Source organism: Neopsephotus bourkii, unplaced genomic scaffold, assembly GCF_033783945.1.
Source record: "Neopsephotus bourkii isolate Nb327-2 ecotype Australia unplaced genomic scaffold, CSIRO-AGI_Nbou_v1 NB_1292, whole genome shotgun sequence".
NCBI lineage: Eukaryota > Metazoa > Chordata > Aves > Psittaciformes > Psittacidae > Neopsephotus > Neopsephotus bourkii.
The window spans coordinates 4,953,222-4,972,841 of NW_026901776.1; the positions used below are offsets into that span (position 1 = coordinate 4,953,222).

At 40.2% G+C, this 19,620-nt stretch overlaps 1 protein-coding gene across 5 annotated transcripts in view; it reads right to left on the reverse strand.

The window, feature by feature from the left end:
* Positions 1–2,224: 2,224 nt before the first annotated feature.
* SMYD3 (SET and MYND domain containing 3) overlaps positions 2,225–19,620 on the reverse strand; it is a 396,189-nt gene continuing 378,793 nt past the window's right edge. For 4 of the 5 annotated variants that reach the window (XM_061365800.1, XM_061365803.1, XM_061365802.1 and 1 more), the window contains 2 exons: positions 9,556–9,664; positions 2,225–2,910 (listed from right to left, as the gene is read on the reverse strand). In XM_061365800.1, coding sequence (XP_061221784.1) covers positions 2,809–2,910; positions 9,556–9,664 — 211 coding nt within the window. In that variant the 3' untranslated portion in view covers positions 2,225–2,808. The remainder of the gene's footprint in view (positions 2,911–9,555; positions 9,665–19,620) is intronic. The other variant, XM_061365801.1, reaches the window with a different exon arrangement.

The following is a 19,620-nucleotide window of genomic DNA, read 5'->3' on the forward strand; positions in this document are numbered from 1 at the left end:
CAAGCCTGCCAGCATTACAGATAACGTTGCAGTCTGCCTCTTTCTGACTCTAGCATCTTTATCTTAGCAAGATGATACCTCCTGAAAAATTTGACAGATATTATTTGTGAAGACCAAAACATGAAGTCTGTGCAAAGGCAGTTCCAGCTACTTTCAGTCTGAGCAGAAAATGTAAGATTACTTGATTTGAAACAAGCGTTTATCTTACGTTCCTTCCTCGCTGGCACACTTGCTTGATATCACACTTTCAAATGACACATTTAGCTAAATCTTTTTGCAGTTACCAGCCAGTCTGCCAGATTTTTTTTGTAGAAAATAGGCCAGAGTAGGAGCACTGGGCAAGTAAAATCTGTCTACAACAACCTCCCCTGCAGCATCAGCATCCCTGCTGGTGGTGTTAGTACATGTGAACCTCCAAGGGAAACTGCTCAGTAAATGATTGAAACCAATCAGAAAACTTGAGTCTTTCCTTGACCAAACTGAAAGAAATGCAAGTTTTGCATCAGCAGTAATGAATATCAAGTAAGGAATTATACTCCCATACTAAGGAGTTTCCACAGACCAGCCCACAGGAGAAGTCCAGCCAGGGCAGGGCAATGCAGCCGTACCCTCAGGACCCTGAGCCAGAAACCTTAGCCACAGACCAATCTGGGGCCAATTTGGTTTCTTGCATTGCTCAGTGGGCTGTGAATCAGTTTCCTATAGTCCTATGTGCGTGGCAGGACACTTGCTGTCCTGACACACTGCAGCCAACATAACACGCTCTTTCTCCATTTCAGACAGTTGTTGAACTGTCTTACTTGTATATTTTCTTTAAACATCTGCTATAGACCACTGCTGGAGTGAAAATACCAACACAGGTAGATCCTTCAGCTTGGTGTCATTTGGTCTTTCTCATCTGACATCTGGTAACTCTTCCCACTTTTCCCTGCTATTGCAATTGGAGAGTTGATGTGTCCTTGTGTCAGAAGCCCCAGTAAATAGTGCTGCATTTCATACATACATTCACAGACGTATGAACTCATCTGTATGTACAAGAGCTGCCAAGCTGTACATGCTGCATAAACTAATGCATCACCTTTCATTCTGAAGCTCCTCCCGTTGCAGATTTTAGTATTGGGTATGTAAACATGAGATAACATATGCAAACTCTTTAAGCAAAAGCACATAAAATCTAATATACATGTGCCACTTTAAAACCAGAAAATAGCTCTTGAAGACTGGGTACCCCTTACATTTTCTGTTTGCACATCAGTGATGCCATTACTTTGTCAGAAATCTCAATAAATGCAAAAACCTGACCTTTACCCTCAGATAATTTCCTTTTCATAATAGCAAGAAGACCCAACCAAGCAGTGAATTTCTGCGAAGATTACTGCACTTCTTGGGTGGCTGATATGACTTGGCCTCTGGCATCAAGCCATTCTGTGTACTCTAGAAATGTACTGCATTTCATAGGTTATTGCTTGCATGTTACTGCCGGGCAAGTGAATGCTCCATATACTGGAACAAATTCAAGCACCTTGAAAGGAGATATCTTCCTGAGCATTGGCATTCATGCTAATGGCTATAAATTATGCCCAGAGTGTTCATTTTCTTTTTAAATGTGTTCTCATCTTGTAATAATTAATGGTGTCAAGTTACTGGTGTGAAAAAAGCCTGACTTTACAACAACGATGGATTAATGAAATAACAGTCATGGCTGGAGTAGTAGCAATAAATTGTTAGAGAGGAGTAACACACCTGAACTGATACTTTCAAAGGCCTTAAATTATTTAGGTTTCAATGTTCCTCATAAATGTTTGGCTTTTGTTAACATTTGCGTCTCTGTTAAAAATGGAAGTCAGCAGCTCTGGCAAGAATAACTCTTTCACAGATGAGTGCGGGAAAATGGGGCACCCATGCTTTCCAAGACACCTTTCTCTCTCCCAGGGATGACCTCCTAATTCAGCGGTCAGCTGTAGGTCTTAAAACTTGACTATCTGGGGAAGTGAAATCCAAACCCCCCAGGCCCAGAAAGGTCTAGAGAGCATAATACTGAACTAACAGGTCCAAATCTCTCTTTAAAACTGGTATGAAGTAAGAAACTCCTGCAGCAATCAAAATGGGGACAAAACAGAGTAAGCCATTTCAACTCCATATAGATACATTTTTGATTAATTTTTTGTTGAGTCCATTTTATATATTATAGCAATATTATATATAATATATAATCAATATATATGTCATATTTATATATTATAACAATATCATAACATCTGAAATGCAAGAAGAGCGGCAGAACCCTGACATATTTGGAGGGAAAAAAATCTTATTTAGAACATTGAGAAACTTATTTAATATCAAAGAGCACTGGTTCAGACTTTTGGAAATCAAACTGAAAGGGAAGGGAAAGAGAAAAAAATATTCTCTCTGCTTATAATGTGTCTGACATGAGATCCTTTATTGCAGGCATAAACTGGTACAAAAAAGTGACTGCTGATATCAATGGAATTGCATTACTTCATAACTTTGATGATGACTCTATGAATTCCCTCATATTTATTATCAATTAAATTAGCTGTTGCAAATTGATAATTAGGTACTGTCAATTAGATTGTTTAGTAGGAAAAAAAGTCCTCTGAAAATTCCTGATATTTATCCAAACCTCAATCACACAGCAAAACTAACAAATATTAAACATTTTTGTAAAGCAAGTAGGACATAATTCAAAAAAGGCAAAATCATCAAGAAGCTTCCTAATGCAATAAAAAGCATTTGATTTCCTTTGTCCTTGAATATTTTGTTTTTTCAGACTAGATGCTATCTTCACTGTATTCTCATGATGGCCTCACACTGTTCCTTTATCTCCATCAAGGCTTGCATCAGGCTGTGATCTGTCCCATGGGTCACCTTCATAATATTATAGGCCTTGAGAAGAGAACAGAAAGGGACAGATTAGTTATTGTGCTGATCATACAAGGGGTTGACCCTTGCAGAAGGGTAGGGATATAGGTACTGGTCCTCAAGTGGTTGGCAGTGGGGCTTGAATGCATGGCATAGTAGGAATAGGAGTGAAGCACCCCAAAGTGCACAGTGATTTGTCCCTGACAAAGAAGGAGGTACTGATACATTATTCTTCGGTGAAAAACCCCACCAGTATATTGCACAGATGGACGTCTGGAATAGTAAAGGAAGATATTTTGCACTGAGGCACGAAGGCCATTTTAAGATTGGTCAACTATGGCACCCAAGGTTTTGATACATTATTTAAAAGATAACTGTGAAGTCCATCATGTTAATAACCTCGAAGTCCTGTAAATAGAAATGCATTAATGCTTAACCAATAGGATAAAGTGCCTTAACTGTATCAGGAGAAACGATGCATAGCGTCAAACAAATGAGTACACTAATAGTTACACTATAAAAGGCATGAGGGGAATGGGTCTTTGCTACTTTTCCCAGAGATTATTTTCTCTGTGTGTTTGTCATTTTCTATTGCTAGGCCAATTTATGCTTGCTGATTCCCTGCCATAGATATGTCTGGAACGCTCTTTGCCTAGTTTGTGTTTAGATCATCACTTTTCATATAACATTTCTGCTTCTTCCTTCTATTAAATTCCTCCTGCAAAAAGAGAAGTACCAGATGGAAATGGAGGTGGCACTTCTGAAAAAAAAAAAAACAAAACAAAAAACCAAGGGAGCTAGAAGTGTACTGGTAGGAGGAAAGACATCAGGGATTTTTCTCATTCCAAACTGAGTAACTGTCAATAACAAAATGGGTTTCAAGGAGTTCCTGCTTCAGTCAGCTGACAAAATTCAGCTAAATCAGCTTTGGACTTCAGAAAAAGGATCTTTTTGGAAACAAAAGTTGAGGCAGGGGCCTTACTTAAGTTGGAAAGACAAAAATAAAAATAAATACGTTCTTTGGTCAAACAAATGAAAGCTTCTACATTCTAGAGACTGGCAAGCATATGGAAAATCTAACACAGTTTATTTTGCTTCAAATTAGCTAATTCTTAAAAAAAAGAGGGAGGCAGCAAAAGACTGAAAGAACAAGTTGAAATGGCAGTCAAAACAAATCAGTGTGCATGGAGCTCTAAAAAGAGTCAAATATGTTCTGAGCTCCCACAATGCACTACTACTAAAGGATAAAATACTCAGTTAAATTAACAGAACAATAGAAATGCTTTCATCACCATTAGAAATGCCTAAAAAATTAGGAAACCTGAATTTTTATCTATTTTTATTTTAGCAGAAATACAAAGCTGGTCATGTTTTTTTGCAAAACGTTTACAGCCATCATAATTACACTTCCTGAAAAGATTACCTAAATTGTTCTTAGTGTTCTGTTTTTCCTAATTTAACATACTGGGAAAACGTTGTAAAGATTAGATCATAGAAGCATTTCAGCATAGTGGAGTGTGAGGTATTAAGCAGTACAAGAGGGTTTGGGCTTTTTTAATAAGTAACCGAATAACACTTGTGTGGTGTAGGAATCCCTGGACGGTGCACACCAGGGTAGTTGCAGGAGGGATCCTGTGCATGTTGCAGCGCAGCAACACATAGCTGCACCCATGCTAACTAGGAAGGAGCAGGATCACCCTAGAACAAAGTGGCAAGGTGAATTGGGCATGGATCCAGACACACTTGGTGCACAGGCTTTTTGCATGCCCTGGCCAAGAAGGCTGATGGATTTATTGTGAATGATGTATGCTAAGAGCTGTGCATCTGGCACATGTGAGTCAGAGTCCCAGGGCAGCTGACCTTGATCTTCAGCCTACCTATGGGATAGAGGTCAGGCATTTAGTGATGAACCTGGACCTGCATCACCCAGATGAACAGCCAGAGATGCCCATATGGATATGCTTCTGGTAAAAGGACAAAAAATCCTTAATATCACATCTAATTTTGGGATAATGCTACTAATGCTGACTTATCTGTCACCTGCAAAATTTCCTTTCCATTTCCTTTCTTTTCTCAGGATGCACCAGTCTTCACTGCACCATAAATGAACCCAGTCTTTACCCTTTTGTTTCCTCAGGGGGGAAATCGTGTCTCACACTCTGCAGTAGGAGTCAAAACCAGCTGCAGAGAAGTTATAATAACAATGACTTGTGTAATTCCCAATTTAAACTGGCATCAAGTTATGAAGCTGGTTTTGCAAAGTTTGGTGCAAAACTGGGGATAATTTCACCTCCAAAACAAGGAAGTGTTTTACTGGGCAGAGGCAAGAACATGCAGGCTCTCTAAACACTCCCCTGCTCTCCTAAATTGCACAGCTAACCAGCAGGGTCGAGGCTGAGCAGTCTTGTGGTCTGTGTGGTCTTCCTCTCAGCAAAAAGAGCAAAACTAACCATGAAAAAGCTATAGTAAAGACAGCAACACAGGCCACAATGTTATAAACCACATACTGTCTCCCAGAAGAATGTAAAACCCATTAGATTAGTGGTATGGCTGTTGTTCTATGAATGCAAATGAAATGCAGCACAGTCGTTTATGCCTGATTTGCATGGGGATGGGTGGGAATGCCCATCACCACAGCTGCAGGGAACCATGATCAGATGCAGGACGGCTCCACTCCATCACAAGGAAAGCAGAAAGCAAATGGCCACACAGCAAAACAGCATGAAATGAAGGCTCGCATTTCAGAGGGAGTATCTGTGGTTTCCCATCTCTCTTGACTGAAGGGGACACTTGTTAAAGCAGGCGTAGGAAAACAAAAAATATCACGGTTACTATTAACCACAGCTGGTAAACAATTTGGCATTTGAAGCAAACACCCAGAGAAACAAGATTTCTTCAGTGTTGCCCTGAAACCTGGGAGGGATTTTATCCCAATTTCTGTGCCTTTTGCCTCCACACCAGAGATTACAGCAAAAAGGGAGATGATATTGTACCTGTTGCAGGCCTTCATGAGAGAGGGCCATGCCCATCAGCTTGTGGGAGGGCAAAGGTGCTCCTGCGACTGTGCCAGCAAGTGCAGGGTCTGCAGGGTAAACTGGCCAGTGTCACACGTGTGCACATCCTCCTGCCTGTCATCCCCTGTCCCCAACAGCCACTGCTCAATGGCTGCACCACTGCCCTGCTCAGGAAAGGGCAGCGGTGGGTTTGGGCGGCCCAGAGGACAGAACCACAGCCCAGAGGACAGAACTGCAGCACAAGACACACTGCAGCACTCATCAGCTCGCTCTGAGGAAGCAACATTCAGAAATTAAGCCTTCTCCTTGAATTCAAGCCTTCCCCACTGCATCCTGCCTGTCCTTCTAAACCGAGTGCAGCTCCACACAGGTTATGGGCAACCAAACAGGTGAGCTTACAGGAACTGAGGGTGCACTGGAGGTAACATGTGACACCTAGCAAATGTTTATGCTATGTGAGTGCACTTCAGGACAAATCCAGACCCTTGCTAGGGGCTCCCATGAGCTCCAGAGACGCAGACCTGCCCTGAGCTCCACAGGACTGCTGCTTCCCAGTTGAGAAGCTTTTCTCTTCACATGACAGCCTATTGCAATTTTTGTTATTGCCACTTTTTACGGTTATTCCAGGTTATTTAAATTAGGTTTGTTAGACAGCTCTGGTCTCTTGCTGAAAAAGGTTTTCCTGATCTGTAATTCTGTTTGTCCTCCCACCATTCTATCTTTCATAAACAGATGTATATAAATTTGGAAATTGGTTGTACAATAAACCAATGGCTACCTTCAGGTTTTATACCAGAAGTAGGGTGTTGCCTCTCTCCAACACTTCTATTTTCAAAACCTGTCACATTAGATTCTGCAGGGCCTAATATACTTCAGGGCATGATTTCTTTTTAATGGGTAACATAAAGCCCTCCACATTATTTAAGCCTCTTTGGGGATGCAGAGCAGAGAGCTAAACCCATAGGGCACTAGGAGTAAGGATGATATGACAGTGATATGATAGTGATAGTATACGATGGGTAGAACAGCGAACAGGATTACAGCTGCAGAGCTATGTATGAAGATCTGCTGGGTTTAACAGACAGCCCCTGTGCATCTGATGCAGAGAGGCTGTCAAACCCCAGCAGCTCTGGGTCTGTGCCTGATTAAACGAGATTTATATGTGAGGTGAATTTCACTCAGATCTCAATTTCTCTGCACCTTCCACATCCTTCTCCTTAATGCCACAGTGAAATTAGTCTGACGAGGGTTCCAACAGGGTGCTATTCAGTGTCAGAGTGTATTAAGAAGAGTAATGAAGCAGAGAAGGTAATGGAGTTTCTGCTCTGAGCTTGTGGCATGCTCTGTTGACACATCTAATCACAAAGGGCCAAACTCTGTTCATATAACTCTAGGACATTATCTGAATTATGTTAGGAACCACATCCTTTACTCACAACAAACTGGGAATTATATCTTGCTCTAATTTGTTCCAGTGTAGACAGCAATGAAGAAAATCAGTTTCCTATCTCATCCAAAGAAATGTTGTGTCCTATGCTTGCAAGATGTATGGAGAAACAGGATGACAGGAAGTTTTTCATCCATTCAGCTGTGCTTCCAGAGAGTGGGAGTTCAGTCTCTCCCTGTCTCACAAATGCAGGTGAAAGGAGGAGGCTGAAATAGGCAAAACCACAACAGGATTAAATTATAAATGGTTCTGCATCTTAGCTGTAGAGCACTTACATTAGAGTCCTTGTGGACCACTAATGGCTTTCAACCACAGTTAGAGATGCACTGAGGTATGGCATAGAATAGTGAGTAGCACGTTTTTCTTCCTTTTCAGAGAAAGAGGAGATCACAGCTTGAAAAAAGTTTTCTGTGTTAGGTAGTTGCTCAGTACTCAGAGGATGATACTGCAGCAATCTGGCTTGTAATGGGCAACTTCCTCACTAAAAACATAAAAAACCCTGCCACAACTTCCACCTTCCCTGATAAGCAGTATTCAGATGTCTCTAGGAGAATTCACTCCCCTTTAGTTTAATGTAGTATCCTATTAAAAATGCAATTAGAAGAAAACTTGTTGATATATTGCAGCAGTATCAATGAAACTAGAAGCTCCTCTAACTGGGGTCTCATTCCATCTGCTAAAAAGTAAAGTCTGAATGTTTATAAACATTATGGGGGAAATAGCAGACCAGATTACCTTGCACATGACAGATATATGACTTACTACCAAATAATGCATGGAAAATAGATTGATTACTCTTCTGTCTGCTTTTTAATGATCAGAATTGGACATAATTTAAGTTAAATATATGAAGTGAAAGTTTAAGTCACCAAGACTTAGTAAGACTGGCATAATATTAAATACTAATTTATTATTTCAACAGATGGAGATTATAAGCTATTCAGTTTGAATAATTAATCAGAAGTTAAAACCGAATAGATACAGGGGTTGAAAAAGTAAGTACAAAATACTAAGTTACGTAGACACTCATGACTGATGCTAACCTTATAGGTGATCCAGGCAGGAGTAAAACCCACTTCTCCCCCTATCTCCAGTGCAGACACCAGCCCCTTCTATCCCAAGCAGCTGCTCTAACTCTTTACCAAAAAGATTAGCTCTTGATATTGTATGGACATTAAACAAAGGGGACATACAGCCAGCTTCTGCACCTCTTTGGAATGCTGACTGGGACCTGCTCCTGCCCAGCAGCAACAGGCAAGTAGCTGGTCCAGGTGGCTTTCTGCAGCACCCAGCAAAAGCAATGTCAACAAAGGCTGTGTCAAGCATTGGAGGTGGGCTGAAAGATGAGTGGGGAACCACACAGAGTACTTACTGTCTCCAGGCTAAGCTGACCACAGGCCAATCAATAACATAAGGGAATAAGCGTAAGACCTCTTTGGGGGGAACTGGAGGCAACACATCTTCCAGGAGGGAGAAAAACACCTTAGCAGTGAATAAGGGCGAGTTGTTAGCCTACATCCTGAGGACGTGTTGCATATGGAAGGGGATTTTTCAATATATTTAAGATGATACTAACAGCAATAAAGTGGCAGGACAGATAAGAGCCTGAGGTAGGAGGAAATTAATATAAAAGTCTTGGTTACAAGAGGGATGGTTTAAAGCTGAAATGTAACTACCAAAGCAGCAGCTGCAAAAACAGATCAAAGAGGAGAAAGATGATGAGTGATATAGGAATAGGAGGGATCAAGAAGCATGACTGCTGATTTGAGTGCACTTACAATAAAATATAGGCATTAAAGACAAAGTTCTCCAATCTGAAATCACAGATCCTCGATAGGAAATAAGGAGGGTAGAATCTGCAGCTCTGCTCCTGTTGTAATTTCGTTGCTCCCAGATTCACTTTGCTATGGTAAGAAGGAGAGTTTGAGGCACTAAGATATTTTTATCTCTTCAGATCTAATAGTAATTTGCCATCCAGGCACCTCTAAGGTATCAAACTGTAATTAGCAGTGACTGATACTGGAGGAAGTCAGTGCCTGAAAGGCTGAGCAACAGTGACCCATCACCACACCCAGCTGCAGCCTGGGGAAACACCGCTGATGGAAAAAGCAGTGAGATACAGTCAGAGCAGAAGGCGAGGGGGGACACATGGCAGGTTCGGGGGAAGTGAGGGAAGAGGACAAAGAAAAAGCAGTTCACAACACTGACCTGCTTCAAGGTCTCCAGCGCTTGAGGAAACAGGTCTTGACTGTACTGCAGTTTGCCCACTCTCATCAGCTGGACAGCCCTCAGTGGATGGAAACCGGGATAATACAGACTGCAGAGAAAAGGATGAAAAATGTGTCACTGTCAGCTCTCACCTTCACAGTCACTGCCTCTGCAGAGAGCTATTAGGGTGGGACTGCAAAGTTATTGTGAATGTTAATAAGGTACTCAGAGAAAATTAGCTGCACTACTGAGAAGCATGAAATACTGAGGGGAATTAGCAAACTATTACTCTCCATCTCAGAGGAATGCCTTTAGCATTATCCTGTTAGAAACTGACAGGAGTGGGATTATTTAATTTGCTACTGTTAGATAATACAATAGCATTTACTGTACTTAGTGCTGCAGAGGTCGTTCACAATCTCAGGTCTCTGAAGGGGTACAATTTTAAGAAGAAGCTTCAGCATGGAACCCAGTCATGGATCCTCCAAGATGAAAGAGAGGGACTGCAGGGAAAGCAGGTATGTAGGATAGAGGCCGCTGTTTCTGAAGGTTTGCTTGCTGCTCCCTGTTGCAGAAAGCGCTGGTACTGCATGCCCAAGGAAACATCTCTCACTTGGCTCGTGCATCTGGACAAGGTATCTGCTAGTGTGAGGATACACTCCCTTTCTTAATTTCACAGAAACAGAGGTTTTCCATCAGTCTCATTGGAGTTAATAAAAACAGAACTATGCCTTTTATTTTTTTCTTCTAGGAAATAGAGAGCAATGCCATCAATTCCTCTCAGCATCTCTTGAAATTATGCTTTCATGGTGGCCACAACACCTGGATCTCACAATCTCCCTGGACATGGACAGCACAGCATCTCAGTTGAGCAATCTGGGGGCTGCAGAAAGCTGTGGATGTGACTTGCCTGGAACTGGCCAGTAGGAAATGTGAGGTGAAGGAGCACTTTATTTCCTCAAGTACACTAGCAATATGCTTAAGAAGTGTCTAAAAAAGCCCACAAAATTTGTCAAAATTACGAGAAGAGCCAATAAGCTTCCCAAAATCTACTCTTTGGAGAATGTATTTTATGGTTGCACCAAACCTGTGATCATTGGACTTCAGGGGAATTGCAAATGAATGGTACCACTGCAGTCAGAAAGACACTTAGCTGTGTATGCATATGGTTAAATGTACGCTAAAACATTAAACCATGTAAATTTGTACACTGTATAGGAATCTTCTGATAAGTCTGCATGCAAATTAATTAGTTCTCTTTCTCCATTATTTTTCACTAATGAAAATGCAAGCACAATTAAATACAAGTACTTGTCTAAATTGCAGTGTATCTAGCCGCCCTTACAAATCTCAAATGAAGATGTGTAAACATCCTGGAAATGTTCACACCCCAAACCCCCTTCTCTGCTAATCCCATGCAGCTTCAGTGGGGACATACAGAAACACATGGGAAGCATGTCTGGCAGGATCTCATGAGCAACAGCTCTTAATCTGCCAAAGCTTCTCATGAAGCCAGAAACCAGCTCCTCAATGAGAATAATCCACGCTGAAGTGCCATAGGTACCACCTGTTCAGAACCATTGTGGGCTGCAGCTCAAAAATGTTGGAAAGGCGGCCGACAAGAGAAAACTGACAGCACTTATCTCAGTCCAAACTGACCACTCAGGATCTTCATGGATCTGGTTAAACAAACACTAAAGGTTTATTTTAGGTTTTGCTTCTGGTTATTATCAATTAACATGATGCTATCTGCTACTAGTGAAATAGAGAGAACATGCAACTAAGTCAGACATTCTGGTGTGAATCAGTGAACAGTAATAGAAATTGCAGCACTAACATGGCACAAATGGGAGTAGCGAGCACATGCACAACTTTGTAAAAATTGCAACCCCCCCCATGTCCCTACAGTTGTGTACTTCTGCTCTCACCTCTGACTACTGAAAAGGAAGGAGTAAAATAAGGTCATTCCCTCTCCTCTGTGCCACTGAAATGCCAGAGGGCATGGCGCAAGGATCACAGCCATGGGAGAAGGAGCCAGGAAAGCAGAGTTTTGCATGAAATGATAACTCATATTTTCAGCCCCCACTAGACTGTCTGTGCTGTATCCTGATAGCTCTGATTCCTTTCCCACTGCTCCTTCACAGCCTTTTCCCATCTCTTTTGTTTCATACCTTTACCTTTCATCCTTTCAACCACCTATTTAATGTCTCTCCTTTTGCTCCTCCTCCTGAATAACCAGCTCCTTTCAAAATACCAACTTAAACAGACAGCATGGGTCCTGCCTCACCTGCAATCACCTCAGGGACGGTAGCTCACATAGGCAAATCCAGGTTATGCTTTAGTTTAGCAACATGGTGCCTGCGAAACTTCACACATGGCCATCAGAATTCAGAATCTGGCCTCCCATGCAAACAGGTTTCTTTCTATAGATCATACATTCACTTGCAATTGATGAAGATTTAGGAATGTAATATACGCAAGACCAGAGAAAACAGGTTGTGATTTAGCAGTGTCAGGTACTCAGCCCAGACTACCAGCTATAAACTAAAGCAAGTGAAAATTTAAGATGAGGACACAGAAGGAGTAAGTGTGAAACAAAGAACCTTTTGCTCATAAATATTTACAAAGCTGTTTTACTGAGCTGATTTATGTTCTGATCTTATGCGTGTACATAGTTACATTTTGCAAGCCTTAAAACTGACATTTGAAACAACTGATTATTATCATATTCTGAAATAAATCTATTAAAGCATTGGAACACCTTTTGTGGAAGCACATCCAATGAGTGCGTTTACCAGAGAAACACAGACAGCTTGCAGATCTTCTCGGAAATGTGTAAGTGGGAAAAATGCTGCTGGCTTCTTCCAGGCATCCTTAGGATTCAGTATTATGAAGAACTGGCATGGCAGAAAGAACTAAGAAGCAGTGGCAGGTTACTTGTGAGCCAATTTATTACCCCCACACATTGCTCTGAACAAAACAAAGTGGATAAATTTAAGAATAAGGAAGACATTTACCAGCCAAGGAACTGGTACCTTAAGACTGTCAACAAAAGACTATGACAGCTATAGAGAAATACATGCTGTAAAACTTGTTACAGCTTGGGAAGAATAGGATTTCTATCTGAAAAGGATTTTACAAGATTTACCAGGGCCTGAGGGACAGGAAGGAGAACAATAACATAGTGAAAGCTCAAATAAAGATAGTTGTGTGATGTTTCCTGGCCCTTGGCACTGATCAGTGCCCAGTAGTTCACTTGCAAAGAGGGATTAAACAGAATACAACATCTAACAAGTAAAGCTGCACTGTAAACAAGAGGACTGGAGGAAGCTGAGAAAAATTTGTACATTTTGCATCATGTCTTCTGCTTATATAAGGCAGCACAGCTTTGTTCCCATTTATGACAAACAGCAGCCATGCTGGTCTGTCCCTCCGGCCTGCCCTCCTGCCTATGGATTGGTCTCCACATTTTGATGTCCTCCGCAAAACTCACAGAGGGCCTTCTGTTGCCTCCTCCAGGTCATCGATAAAGATGTTAAACAGGACAAGTCCCAGGTCCACCTCCCTGCAGCACCCCACTGTTATTGGCATCCAAACAGGGAATGACCCAACAGCCATGTTCTCTCACACCCACAACCCAACCAAGTTTTTACCTCTCTACCCACATGGACTGTAACATCCCAACTTGGATGTTAATTTCCTGGTGTTCTCGACCTTGTGAAGATAATAGTGGCAAGCTGGCCAGCTCTCTCAATGCCTTTGCTGGAGGTGACCATTGGGTGTGATGGGTTTGTAGGGGTCACACTCGCAGGTAATCCTTGGCTCAACCTTTATTCTGAGGTGTGACTTAGTAGGTGAACAGTGAGGCAAAGAAGGCACTGTTAAGCTTACTATTCAAAACCTCAAATAACAGCTATTTTCTAGTCTCCAGGTAGCTTGTACCAATGTTCCGCTGTTCCAGGCACCAGCAGCTCCTGCTTTTCATTCACAAAACACAAGGGTACCAATTTTCACTATGTAAAGATATGGCTCATACTCTGTAATGCAATAGGTGCTTCTAATACACCATGAAATAAATAGCTCATATCTGTAATTCAGCCACAAGTTTTGCCTTGATTAACCCCAGAACAGTCACTGGTCATACACATTATAAAGAAAAAAATATTTTTCTTCATTCTCTATATTAGCTCTGACCATCTCCAAGCAATTCCTTGTGTTCTCATGTAAAGGACAATGTAGAAAAGCAATCCTTGACAAATTTTAGCCAGTTCTTTCTATTTCTTAATGCTGTGGTTCCATTAATTCCACTTAACTTATCTCCCGTTACAGGGAAGGTAAATAATCAGAGCTTTTGTGTTCTCTTGTGTATTAAAGCCTAGTAGTAATAAAAGAGACTATGCAAAATCACTGCCTTTTCTGATGCCTCATATTTTAAAATAAATAGATGCCTACCATTTCTTGTAAATCAGTCTGTGGAGTTAACATTTACACTGCTGTCTTCAGCCCAATGTAATTAGAAACAGGCAGGATTTATAAAACCTGAAATAAGGGTTTAAAATGGAAATATGATAGGGCTTTTTAAAATGGTGGCATGTAAAAAGTGATGCAATAAAAAACTGTAAATTGGTTTGCAGTACCTTTTAGTGCAAGTAAATATGACAGCATAAAAAATACAAAGCAGTTTAGAAGCCCCAGCAACAGAGAAGGAATTAAGAGGAGGGAGGCTCCTGGGCTGCAGCAAATGTGGGGAGCAGAATGCAAAGAGGACAGCATCAGCCTCGTTACAGAAATGTACTTGCTACAGCTGGTGGAAATGTTCAGCACAAATGTAACACCCTATAAATTCAGCCTTCTAAGCTCAACCTTCTCTCTTTAGCTTATTGTTGATTTCTGACCTGCTCAGCATTCAGCAAAGTTTTTCATCTAACTGCAGCCTTGGAATTTTTTTATGTTGTCCAGTTATTTGTGCTTTCACTATTCAGTGATGTGAGACTGGTCACCCAATTCACGTGATATTACTTCTACTCCTTGGCTGGGATGATTGATGGGTTCTAAATATGTGAATTATTAGAAACATTTTTAGGACAAATTTAAGGGCAAATTGAGTATTTATACAAAAAGTATGAAACATTTGGTATCTATCAACATTTCCAGGGAGGAACCAGTTATTTTATGAATAGGCAAACAAATCTTATGCATCAGGAACGTAAGACAGGTAAATGAACTGTGCTCATTTAGGAGTTTTACAGATCTTAATGACAAAGGTGCTGCAGCTGTTGTCTGATCTACACAGAAATTCATCTACCAATTCCTGCTCTAAAACCAGCAATTTGAGGCTGAAATACTGCTTAACAAGCAATGCTCTATTTATAGAAAATGATCTTAAGCAGCTTTATACAAAATTTGCTCAATATTAGTATTTTTTAATAAGCACGAGCTCTATGCAAGAGTTTTGCCTGAAATGGAACAAGGTTACAGGATTATTTTTGGAGGAAGTGAGAATGTGTTCTTGACATTGAACTATGAAGTGACTATTTTGCATGCTAACTATTTGAAGCCTAGTTGGAACTGCAGACTTTTTAAGGGCAATATCTAAAATCTATATTAACTTGTGAACAATCTTTAAGGGTCCCTGAGAAAGCCTTCCAAAAGAATATTGGCCTGGCTTTCATGTTAATAATGTGCTTTTTCTTGGAATAATAATGGTGTTAACCTCTTATTCTTCCTGGCTTCTCTTTCTCTCTCTCTCTCTCTTTTCTTCTCTTAGCAAATAAAGTAAGCTAGGTTTAAATAAATTCAGTATCTTACAACTACCCTTACACCTTCTCCAGCAGCCATGTCATTTTTGGAGTAGCAGACTAAATCCTTCACCTGTGGTAGGCCTGATATACTCCAGCTGCCCTAAAATGTTTATTGTCCATTTTATCTCTCCATCACAGTGTCTCATGGAGGCAATCAAAGCCTTAGTGAACAGTTTAATGTTGGTATCACTCTTTTCTATTTTTTTTCCCAAATTTGACCTCTCTCAGTTGGATTTGGGGATCAGCTCCTCAGCACTAGCAAGGAAGTTTTCCTGTAGGTAACTGCTAATGCACATCCCTTAAGCATTATAAAAAAGGTTTGCTAGTGACGATCAGACATTATTATTAGTAGAAGATTTATGCTGGAAAATCTCTTACATACTAAAGCAGGAAAAGTTACTTTCTGTTACTATTACCTGAAACTATTAATTACCTCAAGAGGCTCACTTCTGGTTTAATCGAATAACAGCAGAAAGTCAGCATCATATTCTGAGCCACCTAGGGCCTGATACCAGTAGAGGTGTGTAGACCTAACAGATCAGAGTTCATTTGAAAGTCTCCATAGTTTTATATAATATCCTGATATACACTCTTGCAGTCTAATTTATATGTGCTCTCTATCTGTATTATTGCTATATTGGCAAAACTCTCAGTATCCCCAGTACCAAAACTTTCACCAGTGACCACAACTCATGTACGAGCCTCATTATACTGAGCACTAAAAAGCATGGCAAGAACAACCTTTGTTCTTCACAGATAAAACACGGATGCCCAGGGAAATGAAGTGGTTTGTCCAATGTTACAAGAGGAAATGTCTGGGAAAGCCAAGAGTTGACCCTAGATCCCACTGTAACTTTTGGATGCAGAGTTCAGTTCTTGTATCTATGCTATCTTGTCTATCTGTCTGGCTCTGCCAATCCAAATGAAAGTAAGTGTAGTCTTATATGCTTAACAGCCTTCCTGTATTTTGCAAATGAAATGTAGAGACAGTAATCTCAGTTTAGAAACTTTTGTGCCAGACTGTCAATTTATTTTTCTGGGTTTATTTATTCTGTCCTCACTCAAGAAATGTCCTGTTATTTCAGTGAAAAAAATGCCTCTGGAAACAGCTCAGGATTTAGATGGATGAAATTATGGCTCTAAATATTTTTCATCACATCTGCATCTCATACTGTTTAATTGCTATTTGTTTCAGTAATCTAACTGATGTAACCAAATAAGCAATCACATTTCTTAACTGACTGAATTCTCAAGAAATTTTAGCTATCTGTCTCAGAAATTATTTCTCTCTAGCTGCTGATCATCCTGCCATATTCCTTACGGTGATAATTTATGTCACATTAAAATGGATATTGTTCCAAGATTTGAATGATAACTTCAATAAAATGATGAGATGGTTTAAACTGCAATTTCTGTCTTGGCTCTTGATCTGTTCAACTTACCCTCTTAAAATGCTGACATTGTCTGTTTGAACTGTCCACTTCAAATATTCTGTCTTCTTCTGGTATTAAGAAGTATTAAGGAAAGAAAGAGTGTTCACTCTGGAATGGAAGTAGGAAAAGATTTTGCATAGATTGTTGCTGTGTCCTGGCTGATCTTCAAAACATCTTGTAGATCTTGGGTTTTTTTTGTCATGAGCTTACCAAGATGGTAGGATAGAATGTCTCTGCAGATAAGAATGTACTGTCTCAGTCCTTTCATAACCAGAAGAGTAAGAGAATAATGTCAACAGTTTAGATCAAAGGATTTATAAAAGGATTTTAAAATCCATATACAGTATATTGGGAAAATGCCAGAAAACAGTAGTGTAGAAAAGACAGCAAAGGAAGAATGGAAAATCTAGTTCAAGAGAATACACACAGGAAAAGAAGAAAATACAAAAGGAAAATGTACACTAGAAGCATAGTAATTTGTGACAGACCTTGGTGTTACCTTCTCCTCCAGCAGTGAACCTATGACTAGCTGTTAAGAAAAATATTAAGAAATATGTCCCGCCTTCCATATATCATATAGCTGAGAATACAGCTACAAGCCTGGCTGCAGATACAACCAATGTAAGTTTTTACTCCAGTTTTCTTACAGCAGATCACAGATCTACAGGTTTGTATGATCTCTTTTCATCAACTAGAGAGCGAAAGGCAAATATATATACTGCTGGATCCCTTATTCAAGTTGCATATAACTTTTTTCTAATGGATTCCCTTTGCTACAATGTGAGTACCCCCATATCATATCCACACATGTCTAATTGGTACTATTGTCAGTAAACTTCAGAGAGATTGTGAAAGTGTGTGTGTGCAGGTGGAAGCACAAGCTGCACGAGGAAGGATGCATACTGACATCTCCAGTGCAAATGCCTTTTCTCCACTCACCAGTATCTCAGATCACCTCAGAAGTCTGTTGTAATACAAAAGACTGATAACGTGAAAAATGATTGTGGAAGGACTTGGTGGTGGATTTACAAAAACACAGGTAGTGTTGTGGAATACACAAATGAGGAAGGATCACTGTTGTGTAATACCCAGAAGTTATCAGATGAAACCAACAACTAACTGTCATGTTCAGAACAAATAAAAAGGTGTTCTGTCTCACTCAGACACTAGCTGAACCATCTACCCAGTACCTCAAGGTGCAGCTGATTTATGATCAAAAAGCAAATGAATAACTAAGTCCAGGTTCTTATTTTCCTCTTCCATGACTACATTGTTTGGCATGTTAAAAGTCAGTGATCACCAAATCTTCTTCCTTGTCTGCTATTTCCAAATTATAAGATTGCAGTTTAGAGCAGTGGAAGACTACAAAAGGACTTAGATGAATCTCCCTCTTATTTTTTTTTTATATATTTCCACAAACCCACAACTTTCTTACCATTTCTTATAATTTTTGAGCAAATGATCAACAAGAATGACAATAACTCTGTAATACTCCATGACATTCTTCATTGAAGCTTAGTTCTATGGTATCATCTAGATTATATTGTCTTATCTAAAATACGTTCTTGCACAATCTGTTTTGGCAAATCTACACTGTCTTTTTACAGCATTTTCCGTTCCTTTTACTTTTTTTCTCCCATCACAATTTGCCCTAAATCTTCAAGATGAAGCCCCCCTTCTAAAATACTATGGTTCTCATTTGTCAGTTGTTTAGTGTTTCCTCTGATGTGAGGATGCTCTTTGAGCACCACTTTTACTTTGAAAGTGCAATGTATCATACTCATAGCTAATAGTGAAGCTAAGTGAATACAGAAAGGAATTTACCCTGCATCTGATTAGAAACATGATATCCAGTGCTATTCTTGTTCCCTAACTGTTCAGTAACTACCACAGTGCATTGTGTTTACCAACAGTTTCATGTCAATAGCAATACAGGGGTTATGGGAAGAAGCAAGACCAGGGATCTATACCCCAGTCTTCACACAAGCAAGATGCTCTTTCATTGTCATCCCAAAAGCTGAGAGTTGATGCAGCTCAATGTGTACAGGCTTCTGATTTCATTGGGTAGCTGTTGAACCTAGTGATACTAATCTCACTGTCCTGCCAACATCTGGGTGGCTCATCTCCTAATTTTTGAGCACACAGGTGCCTTCCAGACTCACCTCTCTTACAACCATTTTATGCTTTCACCCACATCCACTTCATTTCAAAATTTGTGAAGCCTGTGCTTTCCCAGCTGCCATTTCAGTTATTCTTGCTTTGTGGATACATACTGTCAATAACAACAGCAACAATAACAGCTGAATTAGCATTTACAAAATTTCGTGAGATTCTTATGCATAAGGTGTTACCAGCATGTCTGAACAGGGACTCCATTGCCTGATGTCAGATATCTCATTTAGACATCTAGCCTTACTCCTCGTGTCCCAGCTTTTCCATCTTTAAGATAAGAATACTGATCTATCCACTGGAGGTCATATGTGGGCTAAATTTAATCATGTTTGTGATGAGCTTTAGGAGTTCAACAGGAATATCCTGTAGAAGTTCAAGTTATTAGCACTAATTCTAAAGAGAACAACAAATCCTTGGTAAGCTACACAGTTAAAATGTGATGGCTAAACAAGACCATCTGCCTGAACTGGAGAACACTTAACTTCCATCCAGTTGCTCAGCTGGGTAGAAAATTTCTTGCATGACCCAAAAGGCATGTAAATTGCTCCAGAGTTTCCTAGGAAATAAAACAATCTGGAAGAAAAGGGAGGGGTAAAACAGCATTCTTTGGAGAAGAAAGGAGACCTGCTATGAACTTTATGAACAGCAATCATGAGCAA